At 35.5% G+C, this 16,587-nt stretch overlaps 1 protein-coding gene across 5 annotated transcripts in view; it reads left to right on the top strand.

Annotated features, from left to right (window-relative positions):
• Window positions 1–16,324, top strand: part of MIGA1 (mitoguardin 1) — a 42,314-nt gene extending 25,990 nt beyond the window's left edge. For 2 of the 5 annotated variants that reach the window (XM_035538207.2, XM_035538209.2), the window contains exons 8-16: window positions 381–481; window positions 8,534–8,652; window positions 8,834–8,906; window positions 9,249–9,335; window positions 9,459–9,557; window positions 9,915–10,049; window positions 10,881–10,934; window positions 11,684–11,800; window positions 12,173–15,451. In XM_035538207.2, coding sequence (XP_035394100.1) covers window positions 381–481; window positions 8,534–8,652; window positions 8,834–8,906; window positions 9,249–9,335; window positions 9,459–9,557; window positions 9,915–10,049; window positions 10,881–10,934; window positions 11,684–11,800; window positions 12,173–12,391 — 1,004 coding nt within the window. In that variant the 3' untranslated portion in view covers window positions 12,392–15,451. Of the gene's footprint in view, window positions 1–380; window positions 482–8,533; window positions 8,653–8,833; window positions 8,907–9,248; window positions 9,336–9,458; window positions 9,558–9,914; window positions 10,050–10,880; window positions 10,935–11,683; window positions 11,801–12,172; window positions 15,452–15,975 lie in introns of those variants that run through there. The other 3 variants (XR_004777320.2, XM_035538211.2, XM_035538210.2) reach the window with 3 other exon arrangements.
• The last annotated feature ends 263 nt before the right edge of the window (window positions 16,325–16,587 follow it).

Raw genomic sequence — 16,587 nt, 5'->3', positions numbered from 1 at the left:
TTATTTGCATAATATTTCCTGGCTACTAAAACATTGCACCTTTGTTATATTATGACACAGCCAAGTTAAAAACCTAAAAGGATTTAGATCAACATAGCAAAGTAAGATATTTAGTGAGAGAGATCTTTGAGAGAGATCTTTTTTTCTCTGTCCATTGTGGATGATGTTTGCAAGTCCACTGTAAAGACAGAAAAATATACTCACCTTTATATATGTCAGCAGATCACAGGAGTATCTACTCAGAGTAGTACAATGTAGTGACTTCCAAAAGTACATGAAAAGTGTACTTTACACATTAAAGTGTACGTGAAAAGCACTTTAAAGACTTCAAGTTATTAGACTATCAGAAAACTTACTTCATCTTTTTATTTATTTTAAAGATAAAAATACAGATATTACTGTAAAGGATAATATGGATGATTTTGCCCTTCGAGATACACTAAGCATCGCATCAACAGACTCCTTCGTTTCCACAGCTGAGGTAAGACTTCTGAAGGTTGCTTCTTGAAAGATTCATTGATCTGTTTGAACAGTGAAATGAAGAATCTTAATTTCTTGCTAATCATTTTAAGCAAAGCATATTTCTCTTATGGGGAGAAAAAACAAAACAACAAAAAAAACAACCTTTTTTCCTAATTGTTTGAAGAATGAAATTGGAATCATTTTTTTCTGTTGTCTGAGGTAATATAAAGATGTATGAAACAGGCTTTGTCTTTTTTTGGAGTTGAGGTTTTTGAGAGTAAACTTTTAGAAATTGGTAGCTACATATTTTAGTATATTGTATACGTCATCTAACTTTCCGTCATCTTCTTCGATAAGACCACAAAGAATACGTAAAGAAATAATCTTCAGGTAACAGGACATTGCCTTTTAGCTCTAATTTGCTACAGCTCCATTGGCGTATTTGAAAGAATCTTATATGCAGTGACACACTTACTCAAATGTGGAATATCTCACTTCATAGTCTCTCAGGAGCTGAAGTGATCTTGAATAGCACTCTTCTGCAAATTACTAGGAAAGCAATTGGTCTCAATACATATATTCTGTGTTAGGTATTACTATCATATATGCACTACAACTAAGCTGCTAAACTCAGCTGTAAAAAGAGACAGTTGCATAGGCATTGCTTGCAATTATCTTTTGACTGTCAACTGTATGGTTTGTTTTTCCATGACACAATTACCTTGACTTAGTAATTCCCATTAAGTTGTGGTAGTATGCCTAGCATTCGTTTCTAACAAAGAAAGTCACTAACAAAGTGTCTATAGAGGCTGGTTACTTCTTCCAGTAATTTGGATGAGACCACAGTTCTGGCTTGCTTCAACTATCAACTCTTGAGAGGAGCTGTAAACCATTACAGTTTGTATGTTCTCTTTGTATCTTTTTTTTTTTTTTTCTCTCCCATGAACTTTCCCAGTGTATTTGCAAGTGTGTGAAGATGGGGACAATCCATTATGCTCATTTATGTTGCTTGGCTTAAAGAAACAGGATGTATCACCTTTGGGGAGTAATCATCCCATCCAGAAGCTGAATTGTCTCAGTATATGCTAAAGAAATGTTCAAGTCAAAATTTGCAACAATCTTAGACCTTTCTTTTGTGTTCATGTATCCTGAAAATAGTCTCCACATTTTGGTACATCGAAGCCTTTTCTGTCAACGTGTTATTTCCAGAAGAAAGTTAAAAAGATGTTCTCTTCCTTTCCAGCTGTTCTAGCATGTACCAACAGAATGTGCTCTCTGATCTCCTCCATCAGACTTTACTGAAGAATTTTAATAGATTAATCTTCTAGGAGGAGTCCTGAAGATTAGCAAAACCATAAGCAGCTTGAAGTTTGATGGTGTTGCCACTTGAACTTACCAATTGGTAATTTCACTTTCTGGGAAATCACACAGTAGTAGCGTTTTTTCTGGTCACATCGTGCCACAAACTATATTGACAGTTATTCATCTTCTTTCTGCATTGCATCCTGTGCCAGGGAGCAACACTAAGTATTTTTTCTGGCTTTGGTTTTAGAAACTGGAAGCTATTTCCATGTTCCTGTGCTCACACACAGTCATCTCAAATTTAGTTCACTGCCCTCTGGAGCGATACAAGCAAAAATACAGGGAATCCTAAGACAAGAGACAGGTAGATTACATTGATGGAAATCAATAGGGACACTGCTTAGGAGGCAACAAGAATGTTGTGCTGCATCATATTAGGACAAAACATAGGAAAATAGTTTTCAAGAAAAGAAATATACAAAACTGGGACAACTGGCAGAGGTTGAATCACATGCCCTTTTGATGAGCTCTACAGGAGCAGTAGGGTATGCCAAGACTTCATCTTGGCTATGGCTGATAGTCAAGAGGGTACTGAGGATCATGCACTTGATGGCACAATTCCATGAGTCAGTCTGGACACCTACAATATACAGGTGTCCAAATCCTCATGAAGATGATTTAGACAGTTGCCATCCCCAAGCCCAGCCAGACTTCCATTCCTGAATGCATAGGCTTCTCAGATCCACTGCAGAAGGGATGGTAAGCATAACTATTTGCCTTGTTGTTGATACTGTTTACTGTGACAAATAACGGTGTTTTCTTCCCCATCTGAGCCTACCTGCCATCAACTTGCATTTATGAGAGTCGATATTCTTTTCATATTCTTGTTATCTCACCTACTGTGTGATTGAAATGGCTACCACCTTTGGCAAATATACAGGAGCGAGTGTGCGAGATAAAGGTCTCCACCCTCTCTTTCCTGACTTCTTTTCCACCTTTCCTCTTTTCTTTTCCTGCTCTCCCTGACAGTGAGTTACATTGCTGTCTCTCCATTGTCAGTGCACAGGCATTTATCATGTCTTACTTTCATCCGTTGATTGCAACTGAATCTATAGCTCTATTATCAAACAAACATTGGTTTCCTTGTGAAAATATTGCCTCAGTCCAAAGCTTAGAGGGAATCTTTAAGACTTGAGTAAAGCTTTAGCTGTGCTTTCTCTGCTCAACCCTATTCACCCCCTCTCTACCCTCCCAGTAATTTTTTAGGAAGGTTGTCTTTCACAGTTCAAATCTGTTGAAATAAAATAGTGCAGGAAGGAACAGGCTTTGATAACAGGGAAAGAACAGTGGTTTCCATATGCCTCAACTTATTTATAAATGGCACAAAAACCTTCAATTCTGAAATTGAATTTTACATTCAGAACGTGCTCCAAAAGTGCTTTGTCACTGAAAGGTAGGATTGCTTTTTTCCTGGCTTCCAAATAGGTGTTTTATTCCTTCCCTGAAATATGGAATACCAAAGGGAATTATGTTAGCAAATAATAATGTGTATTCCTATAGCATTTATAAGTGAGGTTTTTTCCTGTTTCATTACAAAAAATAAAGACGTACCTTTCTGTGTTCTAACTGCTTTCAGAAATGTGACCATAATTGCTAATTTGATTTTTCTCAGGAGTCATTGTTCTCATCCTGGTCACTTTCCCCCATGTTCATGTAATCCATCCAGGTTGATGTGGATTATTGTTTTACCTCAAAAAAAAAATGTAACACAGCAGTGCTGCAGACTGCCATGCCCTGGATAGCAAGTTGTGAGGAGCTACCCATTCTAACAAAACAGTGAGGTGTGGAAGTGCCTTAAATTATAGTCTTAAAATACATGGAGAAAGGGAGGAAAGAACTTATCCCCAAAGTCATTCCCACCACTAATGCTAATATTATTTCTTTGAAGAACCTGTACCTGAAGTGCTGCAAACCATTGCCTACTGGTTTGAGCAAGCTGAAATGATTTCATGGTATTCAGTGAAACACAATATCCAGGATTAAAACTTGCCCCTTCCTGTCATCACCAGAAACTTTGCAGCTCCTAACAAATGTTGGTGACGTCACAGGCAGTAAGAAAGCTCTGTCCCACTTTGAGAAATTCTTCCTGTTCTGTGTACTTTCTAACAAATTCCTCAAGCTTCATACTTCATCTGTGCTTTTTTTTTGTTGTTGTTCTGTTTTTATCCATTATTTGTCTTCTGCATCCTGCTATATGTAGTCCTAGTTAAAAAGATTCAGGGGGGAGGAGGGGCAGTTTGACTTAAAATCTTTAGTACAGCACTTTTCTGTGTGGCAGTGAAGAATGTTCAACGCAAACCAGATTCCTTTGTTTCCCTCAAAGGACAACTATGATTGTCTGCTGCATAGGTATGAATAGGAAATTTAGGCCAACAACTTATTAAATGGTGCTCTAAAAGCTTTAAAAAGTAACAAAAAATCTGGGGTTGATCCTTGTCCTCAGATTGAAGCCTTAGCTATGTCACTACTTGCATAGTATATTTAATGGTTTTAGTTCTAGGACAAGGAGGAGTTTCATTCAATAGCCAATGTGTTCCTGTACACTGACCGCCTATACCAAACTGTTTTTAATTCTTAGAAAATATATGTAACATTTGTAACAACCCCATGTATTAACACTGAACTCATTATTGTGCCATAATACCTCCACGTATGTGAAAGCATATGTACCCAACACAGCATACAGCCTAGAATTATTCTGCCTGGCAAGGAATAATACTACCATTGATTCATGCAATATAGTGAATTAATTATTAAAGTTGCAGTGCACAGCAAACTAGTATTGTAAGACAGAAAACATTCTGTATAGCACCGTGCCCTAGCCTACTAGATCAGCCCTAGCACACAGTATAAACAAAGACAATAACTCAGAAAAAAAAATATTCTGAATACATTCACCATAATTTCCAACTGAAATTATGAACTGATGCATTCTTCCTGGTGTCTGGAAGAAAATGGGAGAGAAATTCATATATCATCAGGGTTGCCTTGTATACTTAGCTGTATACGTTACAAGGACACTTAATGCATTTTCTGTGAGAAAAAAACTTATTCAGTACCATCTCAAATGTGTTAGTTAGTAACCACCATCACATCCTCCAACTCTGAAAACATGTTTCACACTTATCCTGCAGCTACTTATCTGAAGAAAAAAAAATATATTTTTAAAGATACAAATATCAAGAGAAAGAGTTCATTGATCTTTTTAATACAGGATAAGCATAGTTTCTTAGAATGTAAGGAAAGCTGACTGCACCAGTAAAGTTACCTTTTTATTACAGGGAGCAAGCAAGAATTCCTAAAATGTCTAGCATTGCATATTTTTGTTAGATTCATGTAGGTGGCTATTTTGGTAGTCAACAAGATCTTCAAGCACAGCTGAGAATTTTTCTGTTTATTAAGAAACAACTCATGGTTGGCAAATGAAAGTACTGAGTCTGTTCATTAGACCAGAGCAGTTAAGAAATACCAAGTTTAAAAACTATTGCAAGCTCCAGAGGTTTGATGTTTTTCAATTGTTTAAGCATTTTGTTACTAGCAGATGCATCTGTAAAGCTCAACTGTCCATAGAAAATTAATTAGCATCTGAACACAAACAACCTACGTTGTAATCTTTGGCAGCTGTTGTGCAGCACAGTGTGCAGAGACACAAGCTATCACTGCAGCTTTTGGAGTTTGAAGATGTTCGTATTGTTTCAACATAATGAAGGTGGGTATCCACAGCAGATCATCATAAATGTCTTGGGCAGTGGTTGCTGCTGCCTGCTAATTCTTGGCTGCAAGCAGCTGCTGTTTCTTTCTTGAGCCTTGAACTGAGAGAAATAAAGTGCTACAAGACCAGGCTGCTGCTTTAGAGTGATTAATCTTCTCCTCCCTTCTTTGACTTCATTCTCATAGTCTTCTTCGCGTAACGCCATGTGGCACTGAGGAAGTAGCAGACATTTGGACATCAGCTTCATCATCGCAAGCCTCTGTGTTACTCTCAGCTACCAGTACGCATTGGGCGCTTTTTCCATCCTTAGCAGTCTGTTAAGAGTTTCAAAATGGCACTGGCTGCTCAAAGGAGCCTTCTCTGCAGAATGGCAAGAAAGGAATCAAGGAACTTGCACAAGTCCAACTTACTTGTAATGGCAAGATGTGGGGAACTGTGGCTGTCTGCTAACTTCTGACAAATAGTGAACTCCTGATAGAAATAGTTACTCAGTGCACAGGGGTGCATGGTGGGGTAAAAAGCAGGCATCTGATTGCAGCCTGTGTGCCAATTCATATAAAATAGTTAGAGTGAACCATCTCATTTCAAACTAATCCATCTCTACACCTTTTTTCTTAAAGGGATAAGTTCTTCTCTGTAAATAAAGAGTTAATATTCCTTTTGACGCCAGCTTGAGAAGTTATTAATCTAGAAAATGGTGTATGTTCTGCATGTTGTTAAATATTCAGTATGACCTGCCTATTCTTCTAATATCTGGTCTCTGCTATGTTAGAAATGTGGATATATGCTGAGAGCATCTTCAAATAATTTTAGTTTGAATAAGGATGTTTATATAAGCAAGCTTTTTATTATTATATACTTCATATATATATTATTTATACCTATATATATATTTATATATTTTGAAATGCTCAAAAACATCAAAAGAAAATTTGCGATGATTGCAAAAGCATTACGAAGCATCTTCAGAACTCATCTGGAAATCACCTTTTCTAGTTAAAGTTAGAGGTGGTTTTTAGTCTTTGTTTTTTTTGGCTTGTATTGTTCATTCTTTACTCCTCTTTTTATATCATTGACTCAAAGAAGTCAGTGAGAGAGGAATTTGTGCCCCTTGTCCAAATGTTCCTGGTTGGGACTAACTTCAATCTGTAGTCAAAACTGTCTCAGCAGAAGAATCTTTATACCCTTCTCTCTTGCTTGGTAGCCAGTTGATGTAACTGCTTTCAGAATTTGAGCTCAGTAATACACCTTACAACAGTAACACAGCTATTTTATTTCATCTGCTAGCATGAGAGGAAGCTATGGATAACCAAGGGCCTCACTGAACTCCCAGGTATGAGGTTCTGTGTTAATCTGTAACCACAAAGGCCCTGATCAGACATCTTCCTGGCCTGAAGACATTCTCATCTCAGCCTTGCTGGCAACAGGTGGAGGTTACGTGCATCTAACTGTGGTGATCACTGGAGTCCTAATTCAGTCCAAGTTAGTCAATTTGCCTAAATATCTGAAGAAGCTTATTTACCTGAAGTTCACTGGGGAAAACTAACGTGATCCCTTTTACCACAGAAACGATAACCTCCAGGAGAGGGGCAGCTGTTTACAAAGTGCATATGTTTTCACAAACTATTTCTTCTCATGCTTTGCAAATGAGATAAGATAAATGGAATGTTTTATAGCTTCAGTTATAGCTGGATCAGGTAAGAAGTAAGTTAGTATGCTTGTGTTCTGTTTTGGTCTTTATTTTGGAAAATGCCTGTATTGTTCCATAGTTAACATTTCTTAAACATAGCGTAGAAAAACAAATTCTGGAGTAAAGATTTTTCACTTTTTCATGTTTATATACCCGTTCTAATTATTGCACTATATATACATGCGTATAATATTTGTATATGTGTGCGCTTGTATATATATATATATATAAGAAATTAATATATATCAGAAATCGATATATTCTTGTTCCTTCCAGTTGGTTAAATTATTCCTTCCTATATAGGAATACACATGTTTTCAAATGAAAGTTACAGGGCTTTCTTTGTTTAATAAGAACATAAATTTTCAGACTGGCTTTTTGAATTAGTAAATCTAAAACAAGTTATTGCTAGCATTAATATTGTTAAATCTGAATAAAATCTCTGGTCTCAGTAGCTGTAAATCATGAACTGTAATTCAGCTTATCCTCCTCTGTTCTTCCAAGCAAAACAACTAACAAATAAATGAATCCTTTTTAAATGGAGATACTTTCAAGCTAGATGAGTTTGAGAAGCATATGCCTTTTTTTTTAGGTTGTTTTTTGGGTTTTGGTTTGTTGATAATATGATGGAATGTTTGTAGTGGAAATTGTAGCTAGCCATTGTTTTGTTTACAACAGGATTTCTCTGTATTATTTGCATCCTTTAACTTCTTAATCTGTTTTTGTTTTTTGCTGCTCTAAAAGTGTCTATGAGTTCATGTTAATCTATATGATAACCACAGAATTAAAACTGCTAATAATGACAATCTTTTGGGGATCCTGTAGTACAATGCTGGCAGCTTGTGCTTCATGCACTATGCTTTGTAACTAGCAGACAGATTTACCAGCAAAACAAAAACGAGGGTGGGAGGATGTTACTATTTCCAGCTTCCTGAAGATTTGCATGATGCAGTCATTCTGTACTTTCGGTGTCTTGACAGTTTTTTGTTTGTTTTTTTTTTTTGAACTGCACCAAGACTCACTAGATTTAAGTAGTCAAATTAAAACGAAAACTGATGAAATTTCATTAAATAAACATTTGAAAGTTGAAACCTGAAACTGTAGATTTCAGATTTTGAAAGGTACAAATTAACAGCCATTTTAAATAGTATGGTGTCTCGCTTCTGTTTAGTAGTTAAATGTCACCGCCTTTTTTTATGCAGATGCAGAAAAGGATAAAGTTTCTTATAAGATCAGGAAAACTTTGACTTAATTTTTTATATCTTTATTTCAGCAAGCTCTTTAATGAATGTTAATTTCTTTTTCAGCTCACAGAGCATAGAGAAATTCGTAATACCTATGGTCTAGATTCCCTTTGCCATTGTCCGTTGTATGAAGAAGCTATGCACTTAGCAGAAGAAGGCAAAATTTACTCAAGAGTGTTAAGGTATTAATTTGTCTACTTAATTTCCAAGAAAAGCAAAAGTTTAAGTCAAATATTCTCTATAGAACTTGTTTTAAAAAGGTTTCTCATACTAGGTATTTTTTCAAAGTAAGAACTAGGTTTGGCTAAATTTTCTTGTATTTCTTTTTTTGATGATCTTTGAAAACTGTTCTATTTTATACAGGACTGAAATGTTTGAATGTCTAGGAGACAGTGACTTTCTTGCTAAGCTTCATTGCATTCGACAAGCTTTCCAGGTAAATAGAAAGCAGAGTGATCTGTGTGCATTCTTAAGCCTAAAACGTGATATTGAAATGCCACTATCAATGCAGTACTTGTGCGAGTGTTTTCATAATACATCGTGTAATTAAATATATTTTTGTTATGTTTACATTTCTATAATTCTAAAATGTGATATGTTTGCAAAGGAGTCCCAGTCTTGTGACTAGCAAAATTTGGAATCTTTGGACCAAAGATTATTGCCCTACCATTCTAATGGTCGTAATGAAGAAATACTTACTAAATTTGATTGAACTAATAAAAGACGCTTACTATTATTTGTGAATTAACATGTTTATTTTTTCTGAAACCTTTTCCAGATAATTCTTTCAGAAACAGCAAACAGAATATTTCTTGCTGAAAGTGGAAGAAAAATTTTGTCTGCTTTAATTGTGAGAGCACGAAAGGTAAAAGCCTTTTTTAAATAATGTTTCACTGCTAATGTAACTTCTACCATAATTCACTTTTCAGTGTAAATAAACCATCTCTCTTGTTAGGTTTGCTTGACACTCCTTGCTTTTACTTCGCAGAATCCAAAGAAATTTGAAGATGTCTTTGATGAAATGATTTATTTTTTGGAACAAACAGATCACTGGGATAATACTGAAATGGAACTTGCTGCTAGAGGAGTGAGTGTGAATTTTTTGAAGTGTTTTTACCCCCTTAATTATGCCAACTGTAGCAGCCAAAAATAGTTTCTTGCATGTCAGAATTGTGGGAAAGTCATCTTTTTTATGCTTAACATTCCTGAAATAAAGAAATGGCATCTACCAATATAGTTTAGTGCCAGAAAACATTTGATTTTTTTTTCAACTTCTCCTTTGCTGACAGGAGAATGATACTTTAATGAATGTCTTCAATATCCATTAAAAATCAACAACAATGATAAATTTGCATGTTAATATAGAGCTATCATATGGTGCGTGTTGAATTCCACTGCCAAAAGAAAAACTAAGTTACTTAGATCATGTTCTAATTTAATACAGGTAAAGAACTTGAATTTTTATGATGTTGTTCTGGACTTCATATTGATGGATTCGTTTGAAGATTTAGAAAATCCACCAATATCTATACAGAATGTAGTAAACAACCGTTGGCTAAATTCCTCTTTTAAAGAAACAGTAAGTATTTGTTTAATTTTCATAATCATGATTCTGTAGTACGTTACAATAAGTAGACAGTATGACAAATATAACAATGGTGTGAGCATTCTGATATAAAATTTCTTTATATGCTGAAACTGTTCTTCTGTTGATCAGTGTTTTATATTTCAGAGTGCAATGTAAAAATGAGAATAAATCCAACACCTGCAGAATAAAGACTATGTATTTCATCTCGATAATAGCATTAATTTTAAAGCAAATAAACTACACCCTCCTTTAGTGTAAAGTCTAATTCAGCTTCCAGTACAACTGAATTACACACCTGAAGGGTGATATCAGGGGGTTTTGTAATCATAATTTAAAAGCTGCCACTACGAAAAATACATAGGATGATTTTTTTGTGAGTAGTAAATTATCTTGCAGTACTGATGGAGAAACAGATGAGGATAGAATTCCCTTACAAGCTATGAGGGGGGAAAAAGCCTAATTCTGATATGGGTATATTGTTTTGCACAGGTCCATATTTGGACAAAACTGCTTAGCTGAATCTGAAGCTATTGCAAGAATGTTTTTGCTAAAATGAAAAAGGACATTTCAATGTGTTCACATGCTATTTAATATCTAAAATAGTTTCTGATGTCTGAGCATGCCCTCTGGTATATAATAAGTTAGTCCTCAGTTAAACTAAGTAGATGTTGCTGTTAAACTGTAAAAAGAAGTCAAGGGTTCCGAATCACTTTTGAACTAAACTAAAGAAAGCGTCGCAAAAAAGACTTCAAAATAACAAGTACAATTTTCTTACACAATTAGTTATTTTTATTCATGGTTTCGTGCTGTTTTTACATTTAGGCTGTGGCTTCAAGCTGTTGGTCAGTACTGAAGCAGAAAAGACAGCAAATGAAGGTAAGTTGCTTTGCAGAGTTACTGATCAGCTCCACAGAATATGAAGTTCTGCCTTGTAGCTTTTGAAAAATTAATTACAGATCAACCCTTAATCCTTAATTAACGTAGACATGTAAGTTTAGAGAACAGTCTGCCTCTCAGAGAGGTTTAGTTCATAGGGCCCTAATACCATTTTTTTAGCAAAAAAAAAATCTTAGCTGAAAGACTCTCAAACTAGGATAGGTCCAAAAAATCAATGGTGACATTGTCTGACTTCTGGGTCCACGCATATGCTTTGGATTTTTGCAGGCCAAGGTCATTAATCTTGTATCTTACCTGCTTATGCTAAGATTCTCTATCCCACGTCCCTGACCATCCACAGCTAAATAAAATTCTTCCTGTCCCTTTACTTACCTGAAGTAGCGTCTTCCTCAACAGCTGCAGGAGCTCTATTGCAGCCTCCCTCTTACCTGATCCCTCATACAGAAGGGCAGAGTAGATTGGTCATGATTTGTTGGCCTTATGCCTATTAATTTTAAAATATTTAAAATACAAAATACCAGTAAAGTTAAGAAAACAAGCGAACAAACTCACTCTTAAAACAATCATGACGCTTGCTCTGTACAGTTGCCTATAATTTGAAGGAGTTCAGGTTACCACAGCCCTAAAGTGGTAGGTGTTTTAAGCTTTTCTGAAGACCTAATTTTATGTAATAGAGTTTTATACTAAGTTTACTGTGTAACTTTTGTCTCTGATTTTTACAACACTAGGTACCTGATGGATTTTTTGCACATTTCTATGCTATATGTGAACATATCAGCCCTGTTTTGGCATGGGGTTTTTTAGGCCCCAGGAACTCCCTTTATGACCTATGCTGCTTCTTCAAGGTTTGCAATGTTTTCTTAACTACCACTTACCTTATTTTAAAAAAGAATTAAAATCTTCCAGATTAAAAGAAATGAGGATCTTATAGGCACACATTTGCATTTTCATTAAGACTAATAGTAAAAATATTTGTATATATATAATAATAATGAAAATATTTTCATATTGACTAGGCTTTTAGGCTTAAAACTGTTTTGTAAAATATGTTTTAGTGAACTTGTATCTAAGCACTATAATAATACATAAACGGATGATTTTATGAAATGTCTAAAAGAAATAGGTAGCATTGCATGCTTTTCTCTTCTTGTAAGTAAATACAAGAATAATAAGTAAATACAAAAAAAAGTAATTTTTTTTCTTTTTTCCCCTACTAGGATCAAGTGCTTTTCTTCCTCAAAGACATTTTTGATTTTGAAAAGGTGCGATACTCAACTATGGAGAGTTTGGCAGAAGACCTTATGCAATTATTAATCCGACGCACTGAACTTTTAATGGCCTATCTTGGAGCAGATTCACTAAGACATGTCAGTGCCTGTGTAAGTGGTCATGGGCATGTCATGACCAGTGGGCTTGTAGAAGCAAAAGTACAGTAAGCTTAAAATACATGACAAATGAGATGGAGTGCACTTTGACATAATCTTTCCCACCTTTCTTTCTAACCCCAAAGCTGTCATTGCTGTTACTGAGCAAACATCTGAAAAAGTACCATGTCGCTAAGTAAGGAAAAGGACTCAGGGAGGTTAAGCATACATCTGTGAAAAGAACTGGTGAGCATATTATTGTATATACCTAAATTAAATTTGCAGCTCAGCTGTCACTGTATTTATATTTAATGTATCCCAAAGCTTTTTTCTGTAATATTTGGGTAAAATTTATTTATGAAATGCTGTACTGTTGCCACAGATAATTTGTAAGTGAAGGTGATGGAGTAGTTTACTTTAAAGTCTTATAGTGCAAAATGTTCACTACAGAGTCTCAGTCATTATGTGTCTAGATCTAGAAGGTGTTTCAACAGGGGTATATGCAGTCTCTGATTCATGTGACACGTGCAATAAAGTAATCACACTCACAAAATTGAACTTGTTGCCACTGCCCTGAAATTACATTTGTGTGGGTGTAAGCAGTCATTTTGTACTACAGTATAATAAAGAGTGGTGCAGGAAATGCGGGCACCATTTGGGCAGTAATGACTTCCAGAATGCATTTTTTACTTTATTTTGTTTTAAAATGTGTAATAATCACAAAGATGTTTGTTTGAGAGCACTTGTTTATATCCAAAAAGCTATGCTAGTTTCACCAATTAATTTAAAACTTTTCCTTTTTCTAAAACTGTGAAGACTTTGTATGGTGGTGATGAGGATAATTCTTAGTTCATATGTAGCATTTCAAAATACATTTTTGAGTCAGGTTGTATCATGAGCTTTGTTAATCACGAAACAGAATCAAAGGCAGTGTTTTTGTAACTAAAAGCATTTCAGTCTTCCTCCCTTGCTTGTAGGAGGTCAGTTTCCTACTTAAAATTTTGGCAATTGTGGCCATCTATGTGCACGTGCAAAACTGGTGGCTGGGGATATGGAACCCTTAATTTTCGATAGAAGCACAGCAATGTGGCATGAGGGAACTTGCAGCAACATCTTTACTGTGCTAAAGATAATAAACAATAATGATCTCTAATCTTGAATTCCTGTGAACCGAAACAATGTTTCATAGTCAGCTTAGCCTTTTAAACTATGTTTATGTATGCTTTGCCATACACAAAGCCAGCCCACACGAATCTAGCCTATGTTAAGTTCCAATTCTAAATGTTCAGATACTTCAGGAACTTGTTGTTATAATCTGGCATACTGAAACAAACTTTGATTAGAAACATTTCAACTTTTGTTGCGAACACAACCTGAACTGATGATACTTGAAGAGGAGGGCTTGTGTTAATTCCATAGGTTTTGCTGAAGCCAACATTTTGCTCCTTGGTCGTACTCATTATATAAATATAAAAACTATGGAAGTGTCATATGACTTGTGTGAAATGCCAACTGGTCATAGTTTATAAAAAAACAAGTATACTTCTCTGTGTAATAAAACAGAAATTCCAAATGCTGCTGCTCCTGCTCTATTTCAGCCATTCAAGTTGCTAAACTTGGCACTATGCTATACTTTTGTCTCACTGGAGTGTGTCTTCAATACTAGAATGTGAAGGTTTTTTCACCCCTCTCATTTAGCTTAAACACACTTATCTCCCATGATCTAAAAAAATCTGCATTTTGACAGCTTTTTGCAAGTCTGTGAATGAAATTATATTATGAATAAAATATATATTATATTATATTGAATAATAAGGTGTCAAATTGGGTTCAGAATCAATAGGAGTAGCTGGAAGTAGAAGTAACAGAGTAAATAGCATATTCCACAGCAAATATACTACCTGGGGATGTAATGTGTCACAGGAAACTGTTTGCTGTGGTTTGGTCTAGGAAAATGGTACCTTAACATTCATCACAGAAAAGCAGAAACACGCATTCTTAAAGAGGTAAATGTCTATTTAAGTGAGTGATTTTCATATTTATAAAAAGTTCTTGAACAAAGTACAACCCAAACATTATTCAACAGTGTTGATGTGAGATTGTTTCCAAATAATTTAATAGCTTGATCTTCTGTCAAAAATGAAAACTGCCTTTTTTTTTTTCTTTTAACGAAAGAATGAAAAGGGTCTAATGAAACACCAAAATGCTTAGAAAATGGATAAGTACCTGATATTATCTGTTTAAACAAATGGAAGTGTTCCTGACTTGAAGGGATACAAGACATCACAGAGCTCTCAGAAGACCATAGAAACAGGTCAGAAATCAGACTGATTTTTTTCCATCCAAAATAAGAATTACAGTATCTGGGTGCAGAGAGATATTAACAACAAATATTTCATTCAGATTTTTATTTATATGAACTTCCAAAAAAAAAAAAAGGGGAGGAGGAAGGGGAATGAAGGAAGAAAAAAATAGGGAGGGAGGGATGGGGGAAAAGAGAGAAGAAGAGAGAAATGTGCAGGTATCTCTTGAGTCCGTTCAGGCCTTTTCCCAAAAAGTACTTGCATATTCTGTCCTTCCTAACTCCAAAGACAGTTATAAATTTCAGTGGGAGATAGCTGTCTCCTTGCTGATGTTTATACGCCTTAGCCTGAAGGCGTATAAAGGATATCTGTTGATAACCTGCCACCTAGCTTAAGAGTTTCAAGTCTACCATCTCTGAAGAACAAATGCCAGAGCTGCACCAAGGCAATGATAATATTTGTGCAGTTCTACTTTAGTGAATTCATAATCACAATGAGAATTTAGTTTATAATCTCTAACTTTTTTGATAGTTTTGAATGCCACTTTCCACTAATAAGATCAAGCTAAATTTAAAAGCCATCTTCTTCTATAACTGTACTCCTAAGATCAGAAATGTTGAATGTGTAAAGATTATACGTGAATCAAATATTTATATTATTTGTAATTTAGTTGTAATATTCTCACTCTTTATGTGTTCTTAATGGTTATTATACTCCACTTTTGTACTCTTTGGTTTCTGTCAAACTAAATGTGTCAAATCATGTGCTGGGGTAAGTATATCTGTGAACTTTCTATTGCCTAAATGAACTGCAGTTGTGTATATTAAATAAAATAATGCAGTGAAATTACTTGTTTGTATAACTAAAACTTGAATTTGCATAACTCTTGACATCTAATGTGAAAAATTTGATATGGAAGCAGTTTTGATACCAGTCATCTCAAAATTGGAATTTGCTTCTTAAAATCCAACAAGAACAAAAAAACTGTTACATAAATTATATATGAGAAAAAGAAATGGAATGGGATCAGCTGTCCACTTTAAACCAATTTTGTGGACCCGTTTCATTCTGCTTCTGTTAAATGGTACACAGCACTGATAAATTTTCAACACCAAAAGCCAGATAGTGATGTTTTGATGTCTTGGAAGTCAAAAAAAGTAATTCAGACAGAGACCATAATAAATGAAGAAAACTCTGACCTGATTGTTGTGGCTTGTAGGCATGATGCAGCTTTAATTGGTGGGACACAAGGAGCAACTGGTCAGCTGGCAAGACCCTTGTCTATCACACTAATCAGAATGGTTTAATTGCATTCTATTTACAGCAAGGGGTTGTCTCTTTTCTTGGTTTTAGGAGCTGATTTTTTCCAGGTTTATTTTCCACGTGGTACCACTACACTGAGCTCCAGTTGTGAGATAAAACTTCCTGTGGGGGTAATGAAACACAGAACATAACGAAGGTGTCTAATCCTTACTGCTGCAGAATAGCAATGCATGTAGGCTTTGATAGGACCAAATTTGTTCTTCAGTTAAATGTGTTCACCTGCTGAGAGCTGTTACGGGCCGAGAGCTGAATGCCCTGCGCTAACGGAAAGCCTGTGGCTTGCCTTCAGAACTGCGAGTACAGCTGCTCTGAGTCTGGCACTGGGGGAAAGTTCTTGTGCTGTCCTTTGAAAAACAAATACGTTTTGTGTTTTAACGTTGGTATCTGTTGCTCAGATTTGCAAAGGGCAAGGTCATGTGGTTATTGTCCTAATATTTATAAATCCAGCTGACAGTTAAGCTCCGGTTTGGCAGACAAAATACAAGCTAGATAGGAAAAAGAAAGTTCTGTGCTGAAGACCTTGCAATTGAAAATGTAGGAAACAAGTCATCGTTGAGAAGCAAAGGGAATGTACTCAGCTGTAATAAAATCATGTTTCTGCCTCTGCTTTGTAAAGTTTCCAGAGCAAGGCGCTGCTTTAAA

Source organism: Cygnus atratus, chromosome 8 (assembly GCF_013377495.2).
Source record: "Cygnus atratus isolate AKBS03 ecotype Queensland, Australia chromosome 8, CAtr_DNAZoo_HiC_assembly, whole genome shotgun sequence".
In the NCBI taxonomy this organism is placed as follows: Eukaryota; Metazoa; Chordata; class Aves; order Anseriformes; family Anatidae; genus Cygnus; species Cygnus atratus.
This window is presented reverse-complemented; position numbering and strand designations above follow the sequence as displayed.